The following is an 18,040-nucleotide window of genomic DNA, read 5'->3' as shown; positions in this document are numbered from 1 at the left end:
TGGCCTTCCTCTCTTGCGGACCGACAGCTCGAGAGTCCCTCAGTACTTCTCTGTGAAGACGCTTTAAGCTACCGAAAAAGCAAAAACCTGAAACTTTTCCAGAGTTCAAATCCATGGGCGTCGACGTGTGCAACCTCTCCTATTTGTGCTTGTCAAGTGTGCGTTGGCTCTGATAAACTGGCACTATTACATTCCACTCCCACACCTCAGTCTACTGCCATTATATCCCCCTACACCATTTCACGCTCCCTCCCACACCTTTCTCTCTCTGCCAGCTCTCGGGGCGCCGCTGACGAAGGGCATGAGCAGACCAACATCTCAGCGTCACACACGTCTCCAGCACAAAAAAATTGCCCATGGATTAACTTGTCATTTTAATCTACGGCGCCGATATTATTTGGGAGCCAAAGCCTGGCAGCAATCAATGCGAGAGGATGTGGCTGTGTGAGAGGCTATTAGCAAGCTAAAAGGATACCAATAGTAAATACAAGCCGAGGGACTTTTAATCACTCTGACATTTTTTGTTCTTTATATGTCTGACTTACACTACGTATTAATGGCGGGTTTACTGGCAGCCGTAATGGAGATGGAGAGGCAGAAGTTACTGCTAGGTGTCAGCATGCAGTCGCTGCATATACAGCTCTGTGTGAGTTACTGGTGTTTATTGGCTCTGTAAATGGCGAGGCTGTGAAGACAGGTTCTTGAATACATAGTGCTTATGCAAAACAGGAGATGCAGTGCTAGTGGATCTATCGAGGAGTTCTTACACAGCCTTAGGAGGATATAACAAATAGAAAGCTGCAGATTACTCTCTGTGGGAGGGGAGCATCCCTGGAGTTTAAAATGAGGGATTTGACTTCTCAGAGCGCACACAAACCGGAAAGGTTAAAACTGCTTATTGTAATGTCGGTGGGGATACAGAGGGTTTGTGGATATGTGCCGATGGTGGCCAAAATGAAGCTTATTCGCGTGTTTCAGTTGGACAGACTTTTTACAATATTCCCCAGACAAGCACTGTGAAAACAAGGGATTCTCACTGAGAGGCTTATCAAAATGTACAAAAGGAATTGTCTGGTTTAATTACACACAGTCGTGCTCAGTATGAAAGTGCCACTTAGTTTTGCAGATCTTTGGCTGGATTTAATGGGCGGGTTTATTTTCATCAAACCAATCAGGGTCAGGGGTGATGTCAGCTGCCAGTGTTTTGACAGTACACTCATGCAGCAGACTAATGTTACATGTCAGCTTTGTGCCCGGCATCTCTGCCTGACTGACAGTTCACTGAGGACTCGCAGGTCAATTATTACTCTAATGGGGACACGAGTGCAGACCATAATGAAACAGAAAAACAATCAGTTGTTCTGCTTTCTGGACCACACAGGATGCAGGATTTTGCAGGAGATATTTTCGGCTTCCTGCTTGTCTCTATAGGAGTCTGGATATAGCAAAATATGCACAGTATACAACACCACATTGAGGCAGCGTGAAAACAAAGACGCACCCTTGGGTGTAATCCCTTCATTGTAAGTGCGATGCAACAGACCCCTTGAGCCAAAAGACTATAAATAATTTTGTTTACAATTCAATGTAATTTAAATCACATGGAAATGGATTTAGCCAGCAAACAATGTAAATGTATTCCAAGATGTGTGCAGAATGTCAACACTTTTGAACCATTTTTGGTTTGCAGAACGAGCTCCAGAGATGTGAGGTTTGTGAATGATTTAAGTATTTTTTTTGCATTGCATTCGTCCATTTATTGCACCAATATTAAAACTAGAAAAGCTCTAAGAGAGCGCAGTACTCTTGGAGTACCTGAATGTCATCTAAATCTGTTAGTCCATTTTTGAGTAATGTTTCACTAACAGACAGACAGACAGATTCACAGACAAACGTACGGTATGCTGACTGTCACATAACTCCGCTGCGTTCCTTGGCGGAGTAACGACCGGTGTCTAGAGGAGATGCAAGAAAAAGAGCATACATCTTCCTCATGTGGTGTGGAAAGCTACATCATGGAACTTAATGCAGGATTTTAGAGCTTCACTAGCACAACTTCACACAGTTTTTAGTACACAAGTACACAACACTCTTCTTTGATGCTTGTGACTATACAGAGCATGCCTTATCTTCAAAACAACAACAAAAAAAACCTCACAAAGCCGGCTGAGAGCTTTGGAAGCCCTCAGATCGTCCCCTGGCCCTCTGTTCCTACCTTCATATCACTTACATGTCTGTTCACTCTCTATTTTTCCTCACGTTTGTCCTCTTCTGAGCTTCACTTAAAATAAAAAGACAAGATGAAGCTTTTTTTGTGATAGAAGAGGTGTGAGCATTAATCACAGTCACACTCTCCCACAGTCACCACGCCATCTGATACTCTTTGTGTACTTGTTTTAATTAATGTGTAATGAGAGATGCTAATGTGAGCATTTTAAATCAATTACTTTTCTTAAGCAACTCCAAAGGGATTTCTCACCACTTTTGAAAACGCTCTCATCACTTTTGCTCCGAGTCTGCAAACTTGCCAGAGCCTCGACCTTCAGGAAGTTTTGTGTGAAGGTTACAGCGCTATTGTTTGCAATTAAATATGCACAGCAGCGTCACTGTGACTGTGTGTGTGTGCGTGTGTGTGTAGGTGTGTGTGTGTGTGTGTGTGTGTGTGTGTATTCGTGCACTCATGCTTCTTTGGATATGCAGAGTGGCTCTCTTGTTCTCAGTGAGGGCTCCCCCAACATCTGGCCGAGTCCTGTGTGCCCCTCGGCGGTGTTTGAACAACAATTCTGTGCAGGGGCAAACATGTGCTCCCTCCAATGCACTTTCAATCCTGTGCTATATAAGCAGACTGGGTGGAGTAAAGCGAAGCTCAGCTTTACAAAACTAGCTTTCATGCCATTTCTGTTTCCAGAGTTACACTGCTCGGCCTCGGGGCTCGACTTGAGATGGATGCAGCTCTCATCCTCTCCAGCTTATAGCTATTCCTCACTCACTTCTATCCCTATGCTCACTTTTTTTCCTCACTGCCAAATCACCTGTCTCTCTTCACACACCTCCATCTTCCTGCTAGCAACGTTGCTATTCACCGCTTCCTGCAACTCCATCTCCAGCCCTCTGTATTATGTTCATGCGGTGCACTTTCCATTTCTTTATCTCAGATATCCATTACAGTTGCGCCATCCCACTTCTCCTATCTGACTGTGCAATGATTGCACCAATGCATTTGTAGCAGATTGTGTGTTGTTACATTGCACCACATGCCACTTTGCCACCTCTCTGCTGTTCCAAGAATCAATTACCCATCGGATAAAACAATAAAAAGCGAAGTAAGCTGTGTGCTGCTCTGTTAGTGTCTAACTGTGTTACGTTGTTTAAAATCGCTCTGATGGGAAATAAAAGCACTGAAGGCATAAAAAAGCCAGAAGGATGCAGCTGGTTCTGTAGATTTCATTGTCTCCTCTGGGTGCAGGACAACCAAACTCGGCTATATAAATGCCACGACGGACTGTCCACGGACACGGATCTCTCCGTTCAAATCGTGGATGCGAATGTGGAGTAATTGGAGCAAGTAATTATGAGAGAAGAGGAAGAGGAGTTGAACAGAGGAGGAGGAAAAGCAGAGGAGAAAGTGAGGAAGAAGATGCTATGCTCAGGTGGCTTAGAGCGGATATTGTATGCCTTATCTGTCACCTGCAGGTCTGTGCTTATTATAGAGAGAGGCAAAGTCAGAGCAGAACGTAAGGTGAGTGTGTGTGTGTGAGCAAACAGGAAAGGAATGCAAAGAGTCCAACCGCAGCGATGCCTCCACTCCCACCGAAGCGCAGAGCGTGATGAGAAAAAATAAATATATAACGAAACAAAGGAAACCTGAGCAGCTCTTCCTTGATCCGCTCAGAAGGCCACCGCCAAGCAAAGCTCACCAAATTCGTAACATTTCTACTTTACGCGGCGCTGCACAAATAGTCAATATGAAAAAACAAGCGGGAGAACATTTAGGTCATTTGCGCTACATAAATACGAAACACTACCACAGAATCTGTGCTGACAAGGAGTCTTTGGGAATCTGACAATAGCAACACATATCCGAACTGACTCGGTTTAGAAGTAGGAGCACTGACACATTTCAGGTGGGAGCTGAATTGCGAACTACTCTGCTGGATAGGTGTAAATTCATGCATTTTTATGATAAGAAAAAGATAACATGCGGTACGCCATCACCCGGAGACATTTTCCTGATGGAGGCATTCTGGGAAACCTCTCAGTCAACTATAGCGGAGCTTTTAATAAAACTGCTTCTAGGCAGAGCACTTAGCAGGAAATCGAGTTAAGTAATTGTTCTTTGGACCAGTAATCATAAACAACTTAGCAGAGCTTCACTGAGCCTATGTTAATGTGTCTGAACATTTTACGATCGAATGTATCAGGCATGCAAAAGATAATGTTTTCTAATGCGTTCGCAGAAAAATACCAGATAGTCATTAATAGAACTGTCTACATTGATTTTTAAATTGTATTTAGCAGAAGAACCATTTTTCAAAATCATCCAGTATTAGGTTTTCTGCCAACAGTCGGCTGTCTGATGTTCTCGGCTCCGTACAGCATCCAGGATTTGTTGTAAAATCTGCTTTCTGGGGATCTAAAGCCTCAGATGCCATCACGATACGCAACCACATTCTGCAAGCCGGCACTGGAGTTGGTATTGTTCACTTGTCAACAAGGAAATGGAGTGCAGTGGACACAGATATCAATCAATATTTCTGCATCACAATACGGTTCTATTCAGCGCTCGAGGCCTCCGCATTGGGTTGCCGAGTCTGAGACGGATGGGTTTGTAATTATGGATGGACTCCCTCTCCATCTCTCAGTATCACATAAGAAATAATGAGTCTCACTAATTCAGCTTCCCTAATTAGGCTCATTTTAAGAATAATAATAAAAAAAAGATTGAGGAACTATAAGCATATTGAATTTTGATTTGAGAGGTAATACGTTAGTGGGCAAAAGCAGAACAATTACCTCCAGCAACCATAATCTGATCTGCATTTCATCAGGAGTGACAGAGTCGTTTTTCACAGCCAAGGAAAACTGAAAAGTTATTTTACTCTATAAATAAACGTCATTGAAAACTTTCAGCGGGATTTACTGCATTCATACATTATTCGGACGTCTACTGCTGCAGAGCTCCTCCCCTGTTTATCAGACATGTTTTGCCTCTTGAGTTTCAATCAAGTTTCTACTGAGTTTGCCCGCCTCAGTACTGGTAATAACATTACTGTCTTGTGGGCTGTAGATGCTGACGGGTGATTGTCGACTTGTTTCGTTGTACTGTGCACTTAGCTTCTTTTCACTTTGGTTGTTTTTGACAGACTTTTTTTTCCTCTTAGCATAAATCAGTGTGACAGCAGCCCCTCAACAGAAGAACAGAGATGAATAGAAGTTTTAAAAGGAAAAGAAAATCTGACAGGGGTCACATTGGGTGCCTGAGGTCAGGTGTACATCACGGTGGGGCTGCTGGTAGAAATCACCAGGTTGCCTGTGGAAGTACACCTGAAATGTTGACAGCAGCTGATTCTAGTGCCAGAAAAGTATGCCAGATATGAACAGTGCCAGGCAGTCAATGAGACTTTCTACGCCAAAAAGCATCAGAATCACTACCAAGGATCATTCTTCTGCTATCTTTGTTACAGTGCAAGTCAGCACTGTGCCATCAGTCATTACTAATGATGCCATAGCTTGTGTCTCTTTCTTAAATAGGCGTAGTGAGGAATGTTGAGAGAGTAGAATCACAACAGCTTACGTCTTCTTTGGCGTAAACTTTAATCTGTCACTGGATTTGTTGTATCTTTATGAAGCAGAGACTGCAGAAACGATGTCTCCAGCAATATCAGATGATGTGTGACATACTGAGTGACAGAATATTCCAAGTTTTTTTTTTCCAGTTTAATAGCGTATCTGCAAGCTTACACCTGATCTAGGATCTGCTGCAAAGTTTACTGCCAATATTTCAACTTTGGTCATATCAAACATGACAGCGGTTACCACCATTCATAGCAGTTCTTTATGTTCTATTACAACAGAGAATATTGAAAAAGAATGCCTGTTTTCCCATTTGCTTTCAAGGAATAATATAATCCATGGTGCCAAATCAGCCATGATTCTGAAAAGTGAAGCACCTCCAATGCTGTGTGCTGTTGATATGATTCAAGAAAGCCGTTTACTCTCAAGTGCAAGTTTAAAAATGCAACATATCGATAGCAAAATTAAACTACCCACTAACCAGCATTGCCATTTCAGCTGCCTTTCTCTCTTTTAGTCAGCAATGACATTGCCATCTTGTTGGAAAACCTTTATTGGAATTGTCAGCGTGCCTAATATTTCAGTGACAGAGAGCTCCACACAGTGGCTGGTTGATTCACCCAAAGAGTGCGAGCGGAAAAGACTTATTGAAACTGAAGTTAAGCGTTTGGTGTCAGTAAACACATCATACATGTTTAACTGCCCTGTTTTCAAGGCTAACCCTGCTAGCATGATGTAGCTGATAGACAATAACTGGTGAACTGTTAAAACATTACAGGTGGAGCTTTTTCGCTCCTGGAGTGAAAACATGTTGACATAAGTAGACTTCTGACATTAGAACTGAACAGGTCCGGGCTGAATATACACTACCAGTCAAACGTTTGGACACACCTTCCCATTTAATGGTTTTTCTTTATTTTCATGACTGTTTATATTGTAGATTCTCACTGATGGCATCGAAACTATGAATGAACACATACGGAATGATGTAGTAAGAAAAAAGTGTGAAATAAGTCAAAACATGTTTTATATTTTAGATTCTTCAAAATAGCCTGTTCTGATTACTGCTTTGCACACTCTTGGCATTCTCTGGATAATTTTTATGAGAAAAACCATTAGATGAGGAGGCGTGTCCAAGCTTTTGACTGGTGGTGTACATACCATAGAAATCCCACTTTAAATCGTTTGTGCTGTTGTTTAAAATGTACTTGATTACAATAATTACATCTATAAAAACCCATCTTAGTGTATTAGGTCAAATACATATTTTTTTCAAAAAAAATGATCCGATCATGCCTTCAAATTACTGAAGTTTAACTTGACTACATTGATGCTTTCTTATTTAACTCTGTGCCTCTCTTGGCACATCAGCTCACCTACAACTCTGCTTGGAGTAAAATTACTTCACTCTACACAAAATTATAATACTGAACTTGAATAATAAGACATAATATTCATGCGATACAGCGAATACTTGAACTGGAAACCAAAGCGGAAGAAGAATACCAGAATGAAAAGCCCCACCAGTCAAGTTGACAGGATTGGATGCTTGGCTGTTTGAATCTGTGTTTCTGAGATCATTAGTAAACTGCAGTTTGAAGGTAGAAATGATGAGCCATAGCTTTGACTGCTTGTTTCTCTCATGATGTGCCATCCAGGGGAAAAAAATCCCATAACCTATCGACGTGCAAACAAGGCTAGAAACTTGATTTTCATTGAAGGGTGTCTTTAATAGAGTAAAGAAAGATGCACAGCCCGTTGGCTATTTCAAGACTTTTTCTTTCAACCATGGCAGAAAACTTATTTCAAGCCTAACTAGAGTCTCTGTAGCTGTTTCTGACAGACTGAATCCCATTGCCTTAAGGCTTCTATAGTATTCTCACCCATCCCTACTTTGTCTCTCCATAAAAGATTATCATTGACATGTCCAGTCTTGGTTGTGTGTAATTAGAGTGGATGTAAAAACTTTGCTATTTATTATCTACTAATGAAATGATTAGCATGCCATTTCTGTCCTGAACATTCACTCGCTTCATTTTATTCATCTAAAATCAAGTGTTTTATGCAGTAAACTTGGTACTGGTGCATATTTTAGACACGGATTATATGTTAGTTTATTCAACTAACAGTCAGCATGAAAACATCCGAACACACATTACCACTGTTTTGCTCATTCCATCTGGAGTTTGTGATGAAGCAGACAGTTGCTAATTTGCATCCCTAAATCTATGCATGAATTATGCATTTAGTATTTTATTCATTAGTGTTTAGTGACTATGCCACCATATGTATGTGTCACCATATAGCTATTTAATAACTTGTGTGAGTAGTATCCTTGTATTTTTCTCTAAATAATATATGCATGGAATCTGTAGCTGTTTCATTTTTTTAACATCTTTTTAAACTGCTTATTACACAAATACTGTAGATTGCCTTTTGTCACAGATTTACTGCATGCTTTCAAAAATGTTGAATGTGCTGTTTTTTTTCCGCATTTTGAATGTTGGTGAAATGTGCCAGCTGGTACTCTCTACTCTGGTGAAACAGTTTGAAATGCTTCATCAAAAGAATCAGGAATGTCTCTCATCTGCAACAGTTCACATTTTTAATCACTGCTAAGTCTTCTTCTACCTCAGTCTGAGCCTACATCTGATTCTCCATGCCTGGGTGGATGTTCCATTTCCACGTTTAAAAAGAAGACTTGAATCTTTTTTCCCCTCCTGCATACATGACCACCTCACACACTGAACTCAGTGGCTTACCTGCTGTAGTCAAGCAAAGCTCCTCATCGCTGTTGTCCTGACAGTTGTCCTGGCCGTTACACAGGAAGCTGCGGTCAACACAGCGGCCGTTTCGACACTTGAAGCGAGCCTCGGAGCACACCAACGGGTTGTCTGCTGTGGTTGAAGTCAGAAGAAGGCAGAGATCAAGGGTTAAGTGTTTGGAGCTTAGAGCTGAAAATCCTTCTGAGTCTGAGAAGCATCTGTGAAACAGGAGCTGGATTTTTTCCTCTACGAAACAAACTTCGGAGCATGAACAAATTATTCAAAAGCATATTTAATTAATATTCTGTTGTGGTAGCATGTGAAGTTTGTCAGAAGTCGATTTTGTATATTTTTTGATCCCATTCCATCTGCACTACTTTGATATGTTTAATAAAAAAAAAGAAACACGAGTATTAGGTTTTCATGGACATTTTCAGAGAAGAAATGAAACATCAAAAACTGTGAGAGCTAGTGAAGCGTTTGATTAGTGAAGTCTGATAAAAATCAAACCCAAATTCAAAATGCAGAAGAAAATAAAACTTTTGAAAACATTTAAAATCATTCAGAGCACTACCACTCCTTTTTAGAACACGTTCCGGTTTTAGTCTTTGTTCTAGCTTCTGCAAAATGAGGCATAATTATCTTGTGAGAAGATCCAGACAATTACACAGTCGTGACGCAGTATGTGCTGGGAGCATGGAGCAAAGCTCCATTTAAATGGCTAGATTAGATTTGTGAGCATGGGGCCCTGCAGGCTAGGAACACTGCCTCTGACAATGGTGAGTGATTGGCTTGATTCACATTCCCCACTGGGAAAGCTGCGAAGGGGTCATGAGAGAACAAACTATATCCCTGATAATGCAAACTACACCTAGTGCTCTCAGTGCTATACAGCAAGGACCCAAATCCTGCTACTGTTTTAAGCAAAAGGGTAAATCCAGGATGCATAGTCATGAGTAACAAGAAGTGCAAATAAGTGAAGATGACGAAAACTTTAAAAAATATATAAAATAGTATAATGCTTCATTTATACCCTTGTCACTGCTGTTATTATTCTTTGCCACAAAAGCAGGATTTGACATGAGCAAAAGAGCAGTGACACAGCAGAAATAATGTTGTGGAATCAGGAAAATTAAGCCAGAGCTTTAAGAAAAAAAATCCATACCTGCTGCTATGGCTCATAGCAAATCTTTAAAAATCATCTATTACAAGATGATGCCCGTATGCTGCATGAGGTATTGGCCTTTAAAAATGACCTAACTTGCAAAAATGGAGGCTTGGATGTCAGTTCATTTTTTCATTAATTCCTTAATTTGCTAAGCACAAAAAAGGAGACAGAAGAAGGAAGAAGGAGGGAAGAGGAGAGGAGAAAAGAAGAAAAAGTGTAAAGATGTACAGAGGTGGGGTGATTGCTATCTTAATTGGGTATCTTTATTTGTCTACCTTTCACGTCCTGAATTTAAACGAGCATTTTTATCACTAAGTACTCTTTCATTCCATTAATTTGCACAAAATCAAATCAAATTAAAACTACTTTTTGTAGTTCATTGCTGATGCATGTTTCTTGTTCAAAGAGGCAGTCAAACAATATTTCCAGTTTACAAGATAAATGAAAAAGGTCACAAATCAAGTGAAGCCAAGATATTCTGACTTCTTGTCCTCGTTGTAGGTCAATCTCAAAATGTGCTGGCACCTACATTTCCCATATTACAACCTGTTATATATTAATAGTCTATAAACTCAAGCTGAGATAACCCTGATGACATCACCCTGAGATAAGCAGAGTTATTTCCTTAGATTTGACAAAGCTCTGCCAGAGCCACAGAAGACATTATTCACCTGTTATTACAGCCTGAGCAGCACACGGTGAGTAAAATGACTTTAATGTGTCAAATTGCTGGATGTAATATTTGCTCAGATTTTACAGGGTCATTCTTAGATATTTGATGTGAATTAACTACAGTTTCACTACTCTTCTATCCACAAACTGTTATCACTAGACAGACTGTGATTTCTGGTGACCGTGACATTAAACAGATTACATGTACAACTCAGCCAGCTGCCATCTGCAGAAGTTCTCTGAGGACTCTGTGATCGTCGGTCTCATCTCAGATGATGATGATCGGGAGTACAGAGAACTGACGCAGGACTTTGTGGACTGGTGTCAGAGGAATTGCCTCCAGATCAAGTCAGGAAAGACCAAAGAGCCGGTGGTGAACTTCCACAGGTGCAGTCACACTCCCCCAACATCGGTGAACATCCAGGGCATCGACATTGAGAGAGTGGATTCATAGAAGTACCTGGGTGTTCACCTGAACAATTAACTGGACTGGTCAGACCACACTACAGCACTTTATCGGAAGGGTCGAAGCAGACTGTATCTACTGAGGATACTGAGGTCTTTTGAGGTGCAGGGGGCACTCCTGAAGACTTTTTATGACTCTGTGGTGGCATCAGCCATCTTTTGTGGAGTGGTCTGCTGGGGCACAGCTGCTGACAAAAGGAAACTTGATCGACCAGTCCTGTCCTCCCCAGGACAGTCCCAGCTCTGTCCTGGGGAGCCCTCTGGACCCAGTGAAGGGGGTGGGAGAAAGGAGGATGTTGTTGTGACTCAGTCTGCCTGCTGAGGGCCAGTGATGATCAGGCAGCTTTGTCAAACACACAGTGAAAAATCAATTCTGGATCAAAAGTTGGAGTCTTCAAAAAAGTTTTCAAGAAAAAGTCTTCAAGCAGTCTTCAGAGTCTGATGTGAATAATGTTTTTTCAATACAGAGGCTGGAAGAACAAACATGAGCAACATCTCGAGATTTTAACAGACTACACGAAGCATTAAATCGTCTTTTATACCTCCTCTTAAACACTCCTCTTTCATTGTGGAAAGCCATAACCCATCGTCTTAAGACCCAATCAGGATGTATATGATGTAATCACATCAAAAGTTAGAACACCCCCTCTTTTTCATTTCTGCTAGGTTGGCATTATTCTGCTTAACCCAGCATGACCCAGGTTTCAACTAACAAGTGCAGACAAAGAGAGGGCATGCACTTCCTATCTTATGTCTTATATGGGCTCCATAGGCTTCCGTTGAGTTGCCGCTTTCCACAGGAATATTTAGTGTACTCATAACTTCAGCTGAGATGTTAGGTCTTCCGATCTTATCTTTGTTAGCTCTTAAATTTCATTCACACATCCTATTTGTCTAATTTTATCATTTGTTTAATCTTACAACACTACACCAATGTTAGCCAAGCCAGCATCCCTGCTGGACAGCATCTCCCACCCCATACATGACACTCTGAGGGCACTGGACAGCTCTATTCATGACAGACTGATCACCCCAGGTGTGTGAAGGAGCATTACCTTCATGCTGGTATCAGACTTTATAATCAGTACTGCCCCCAACAGACCACACAAACACTCACTAAATGACAGTAAGCAAACTGTCATATCCAAATACACCTAAAAATGTGCAATTCAGTTGTGTAAATATTCTTAAATTTATGTTCTTTGTATCCTTGTTTTTTCAGTTTTTCTTATTTACATTGTATATATAGTGTATATGTCTTTAATCTATAGATGTGTTCTCTTGATTTTTCTTCCTGTCACTTTGCTGCTCTGACATTGTAGATTTCCCCTTGTGGAACTAGCAATGGATATTGTATTGTATTGTATTGTATTCTATTCTATTCTTGGTGTGGTTGCCGTGTGTGAGACTCACTGCAGTTCTCCTCGTCACTCCCATCAGGACAGTCGCTGAAGCCGTTGCAGCGGAAGCGTCCGATGATGCAGTGGACGCCGTTCGCGCAGGCGAAGAACGTCGGCGCACACTTGGACTTGACCTTAGCTAAGGACATCGAAGTGGGTTTGGGGAGGGGGTAGGGGGAGAGAGAGGTGGAAAGAAGAACAATGGATGAGTCTGTGTGTTGACGGGGGAATGATGCAGCAGTTTTTCAAAGCACTACATCATGTTTATGACAGCATTAGCCTTGGCTGTGATGCACCAGGGAAGGGACAGACCCATCAATAAGGCCAACAAGGTTTTCTTAAAGTTTTTATAATGTAAGTGACACCACACGGCGTGAATTACACGTTCTAAAAAAGTTATTTATGTAGTACAAGGTTCAAACAGTCAAGCAGCTGCTTTGTTGGAGAGGCCAATTAATATTCAGCTCATTTCATTCTGTGTTGCTTATCATCACATTCTCATAAGCATAACAAGTAAAAGGGTAAGATCCTGAGCACAAAGTACTGATAGCGGAGGAAAACAAGTTAATGACAAAGACAAAGAGAGCAAATTGTGTGGGACAGCGTTTGTATGGATTCCACCATTGATCAGCCTAAGCAGGCCATGGGTCTTATCTCCCAGGACAGGCCTGAGACTGAGTGACGAGCCTGCAGAACATCAATGCCCGGCGTCCTCAGTTTAGCGCTAACCCCTCTAGCTTTTAGCTCAAACACATTGATCTTCCCCGACAAAAAGGAGAAAACAAGATAACAGGTAGATGCAAGCAAAGACATCAGAAAATAAAGGCCCTTTGCTTGAGATTGATCACCGTGAAGTTCGAATTTTAAAACCCTGATGGCAACAAAGAACAATCACACAAAAGACACCGGTGCTGCTGCATTTATAGTTTTATACTATTACCAAGCCATCGCATCTCTCAGACCTCAGTCTCTCCACTCTGGTCTTTGTTATTAAACTACTTCTGTATTCCCTCTCAGCGATGTGCAATATTATACCAAAGTTTAAAGTTGTAAAATTGACTTTGCATGAGAGCTGCTCTTGTTGGAGAAAGACAAAAGAAAGACACCAATTACAAGAAGGATGCTGTTAGGACGTAAGTGGAATAAGACTCAGAGTTACTGCTAGATAGGGAATAGCATGCTAAATATTATCAACACTACGGGGCAACAAAAGGATGGAACAACCCACACATGCAAACACACAGAGAGGGAAATGTGAGTGGGCAAACTAGAAATCTCAAAGCCAGCCACCAAACATTCTTTGTGTTTTTTTTCTCTCTCTATGCTGCATACAAAAGACTGGAATTGGCCCGCTCTTAGGTTGGCATTGTGCCGTCTCAAATGCCCAGGGGCGCACATTTTTCCCTCCACAATATATTGTGGTAGGTCTGATTTATGAGCTCTTTCAAGCTTGTGGCGATTATGTGTAGCAAGAGAGGGGGCAGGGAGGGAGGGCACGGCCACAACAACCACAAGGGTTTGAAGAGCCCCATCCTCTGGGATGAAATGTAATCGCTGAATGCGGGAGGGAAGCAGGGATAGTGCCGATCTAGGTGTATATACTCGGGAAGCCTTGTTACCCTGGACAGCAAAGACCCGAAACACCTAAATCTCATTTTGCATGGTTCATCACATTCATATAGACTCCAGGGAGGGGGAAAATAGACATAGTAAAAGACATAAAACAAACATACAGAGACATGCTGCTAAGGAGTGAAATTCATCTTGCTGCAAACAAAGGACACATAATCCTTTATTCTGCACGTAGATCTTCTTAAAATATCTTGTACTTTTTCTTGTTTTTTTTCTTAGAAAAATGTAAATTCCTGATTTCTCCTGCATAGCTTTTGGGATCCTGATTGTGTCTCTTTTTTTTTCAGTTCACTTGGTGAGAATAGCTACCAGGAAATTCCTCTGAGATCCCTCCTTCACTTCCTCCTCATCTGAATCCTCATTACCACTTCTACTGCTGGCTAGGATTCATCCTGACCCAGTGTTTGTGCTCCAAATTAGCTCAGAAGTCACATGAAGGGCAAGTGCAAGAAGGGAAATTTTGCGGATGGAGAGACAGAGCTGGTTGGAGGGATGGAAGCTAATGTGCTTAGCTGTATTTGGGGTTGCACATCCCTTCATAAGCCTGAGCTGAATTTTTTTTAGAGCAAAAAGGGACCCAAAAATTAATTAGATGGAGCAAGCTGAGGGTGGAAGGATGTTAAAACAGAAACGTATTAATTTGCCTCTGATAATCCTGTAAAAGGCGTTGCCTTTATTCTGGGACTTTTAGGTTTCTGGTTAAACCCCGCTGTGTGATCCAGGCCATGCTGAATCCCACTTCAGCTCCTCCGCCTCGCTCTCCTACCCATAACCGCCCGTTTCATCCCCGTCTTCAGCCCTTCTGTCGTCACTCTGTTTCTGCTGTACTTTCATGCCAAATTTTATCTCTCTCCTCTAAGCCTTTTGTAGAAGTTTGTTTACGAAAAAAAAAGCAGGCAGGGTGTTGACGGCTCTCAAACATTAGTTCCCCAGCGATTCTGACTGAAGCAGCACAAATGAAAACGAATGAGGTTAGGCATTTACGAGCTGATTCCTGAGGTAAAACTATGCACTAGCAAGAAAAACAACTGGGTGGTGCCCATTGGAAACCACACAGTTTGGAGGACACACAAGTGACAGGCAGAGAAATATACACACTACAAAATCTGTCTGTGATTTGACTCGTTTTTCACTGTCTCTTCACAATTTTTAAATTATAAAGGTTGATAAATAGTAAATATGTATACCATATTTTTCCACTAACACCATTGTTGGAATGTTTAAAGGACTTAAAAAGGCAAAAAATGACAAAAAATACAAAACTTTCACAATCTAAAAAGTATCATGATACAATTTTCACATAACTAATATGATGTCTTAATTATAGGAAATATTCCGTTCTTTCTGCACCAGAAGCATTCATGTGTCCACTTGGTTTAACGGATCATTAAAATGCAAAAAAGGACAAAAATATGTGAAACTTTTTTCATAATCTAAAGGTATTTGGCTTCTGTTTTACTATCTCCATCACATTTCACGTAACTATAGTGACTTTTAATTGTAAAAAATTCGATTGTTTTTGATACATCACGTGTCATGAGCTAATAGTTTCTAAAATGCAAAAAAGCCTAAATACACCACAACCTTTTCACAATCTAAAGGTATCTGACTCAGTTTTACTGTCTCCATCACAATTTCACATAACTGTAAGTACTTTTAATTGTAAATATTTATACTTTTTCACCAAACATCCATGTCACATTTGTTTACTCGACTCAAAAATGCAAAAAAGGCAACAACAAAAAAAAATTACAAAAAAACGTTTTCACAATCTAAAAGCTATTTGGCCCTCTGTTTTACTGTCTCCATCACAATTTCACATAATATAACGACTTTTATTGCCCAAGTCAGCTGGATAGGCTCCAGCACCCCCGCAACCCTGTAGTAAGGATAAAGCGGTGTATAGAGAAATGGATGGATGGATTAATGGACTTTTAATAGTAAAATTATCTTTTCACCAACATTCATGTGTCATGCTTTAATAGTTTTCAAAAAGGACAAATTATACTAGAAACCTTTTCACAATCTAAAGCTATTTGGCTCCTCTGTTTTACTGTCTCTGTTACAATTTCACATAATTATAATGTGTTCTTAATTGCATAGATTCATTCTTTTTCACTAAACATCCATGTCGCAATTGTTGAATGGATTTAAAATTTGCAACAAAGACAAAAAATGCTAAAACTTCCTCACAATCTAAAGGTAAAGCTAAATCTAATCCTAACCAAAAGTCTACAGAATATTTTGGAAATAAGAGTAAGTCATTTGATAATCTTGCACTGCTGTTTGTCTTCATCTCCCCTGTGGCTTCAAGACTCATGTCAGGTTGCATCCAACAGCCAAATTCTTGCAGATAGTCTGCTCGGCAATATGCACCTCTACGCCCTCCACACTTCTCTGCGTTCCTTTTCTCTCCTTGGTTCCTTAGAGAACAGAATAACTTGCTCAGCACAGGTAGGCTCAGTCATGATGGCCATGCATGATTGACAGAGTGGGGAGAAGGAGTGGAAGAGAAGACTAACAAGAAAGAAAACACGGTGAGCGAGGAGGAGAGAATAGAAGCAGAGGAAGAGCAGAGACAGCCGAGGACTTCAAAGGTTTCTCTGACCTTGCTGAGCATTCTGAAGGGAAGAAATCAATAGGTAATGGAGTCAGAGTGTAAACAAGAAGGGCATGGCTAGCTTCAGTCTAGTGGGCCTCGGGATCAAAATAATCACTCTGTACATTTCACTGTCTGGGTTCTGCACATTCATTGTACGATTGCCTTCTGTAAGAGGCACTGGAACATTACAGAGCCGCATTCAGCTCAAGATTCAGCCATTTATGGCCGGTGGGGTTCTGCAAAGCCATCAAAGCTCTGTGCTACATGAGGCAGCAAATGTGGTATAGAGGGAGCGCATGTGCAAATATCGGTAATATTCAATGATTTCTGATAAAAAGGGAAGAATGTCAGGGTATATAGTGCAAAAGCGCCGCGTGATCTGTCAGATAATAACACTGCTGCAATATTCATCATAGAAGCAACATAATGCTAACAATAGCATCGTTTGAATGGCAGGAGACAAGCATTGTATTCTAAATGACAAGGCGGCAATTTCTTATCCTTTGAAGATTTCCAAGCAATCGTTTTGCCTAATTTGCAAATATCAATGGAGCAAGGATGGCATTCAATCTAAAGGAGAGAAAAGACCTTAGAAATGGAGCAAGACACAGAAGCAGATTGACAGACTGTACGCAAGACTCTAATGAATATTTAATTTCCTGTTCTTTGGTATTAATTACACCGGGATATTGATCAGTCAACCATTAAGCTCATAGAATTCACCAGTCCCACTGAACCTCTTTCTACTTTTTTCTAACATTAAGGCTCCATATTTCATCTATTTTACTCCCAATTTCTTATTTTCTGCTCTTTTGGAAGATTTTTCTTTAAGCTGAGGATAAACAACAAACCTAGAGCAGTGAAAGTACCACAGACTCCTAATCCTACCTGCTTTCCTTCCACTGAGTCCTCCTAAATTGCACACCCACACAGAGCCACATAAAGAGAAAAAAAAACACTTTCAGAGCAAAGAATACCGACGCCAAACAAAGCGGAGCAGAACACAGCAGGACATAAAACAAGAAAAAATAAATATCTTCAACAGTTTGTGCCTTTCCGAGTTAAGAATCAATGCATTGGTCACTTTTCTTATCACATAAACACACACTCTCCTAATCTTAGCAACCCTTTTTGCTATCCACTGTGATTTTGGTGAAGAATTGGCAGTGTGTACGCAGCGATATCGAAAATCTTGCACCAATCTGTCTCAGGAGTCTTTCTAGCGATTTTCAGGAGAACTTTGTTGTAGCATTTAGAAGCTCCTTTTGAACCCAATAATATCTCACGAGCATTTTGTGAAGGTCAGCACACTTGAAATAAACAAACGGCACCATTGATGTTGCTCCAGGATTTTGAGTTATGACTGCAGAGAGTGCTAATGCGATAATATTTAGGTAATCCAATGAACTTCACTGTTAACTGTTATGAGGAGCTGACTGGATCAATAAAGAGTAGGACAGGTAATGAAAACTACAAATGGTTATGTCCTTTACTGTTACGAAGTATTAGGGGACTTCTGAATGAAATTACAAAACACCAGCAA

At 40.9% G+C, this 18,040-nt stretch overlaps 1 protein-coding gene across 1 annotated transcript in view; it reads right to left on the bottom strand.

Annotated features, from left to right (window-relative positions):
* The window catches only part of ldlrad3 (low density lipoprotein receptor class A domain containing 3), a 98,782-nt gene that overhangs the window by 37,171 nt on the left and 43,571 nt on the right, over positions 1-18,040 (bottom strand). Inside the window, exons 3-4 of the mRNA XM_022189961.2 lie at positions 12,277-12,402; positions 8,556-8,690 (exon numbers count right to left, since the gene is read on the bottom strand). Coding sequence (XP_022045653.1) covers positions 8,556-8,690; positions 12,277-12,402 — 261 coding nt within the window. The remainder of the gene's footprint in view (positions 1-8,555; positions 8,691-12,276; positions 12,403-18,040) is intronic.

Source organism: Acanthochromis polyacanthus, chromosome 8 (genome assembly GCF_021347895.1).
Source record: "Acanthochromis polyacanthus isolate Apoly-LR-REF ecotype Palm Island chromosome 8, KAUST_Apoly_ChrSc, whole genome shotgun sequence".
Classification (NCBI taxonomy): Eukaryota; Metazoa; Chordata; class Actinopteri; family Pomacentridae; genus Acanthochromis; species Acanthochromis polyacanthus.
Note: the sequence above shows the minus strand (reverse complement) of the source record. Positions and strands in the feature narration are given on the sequence as shown.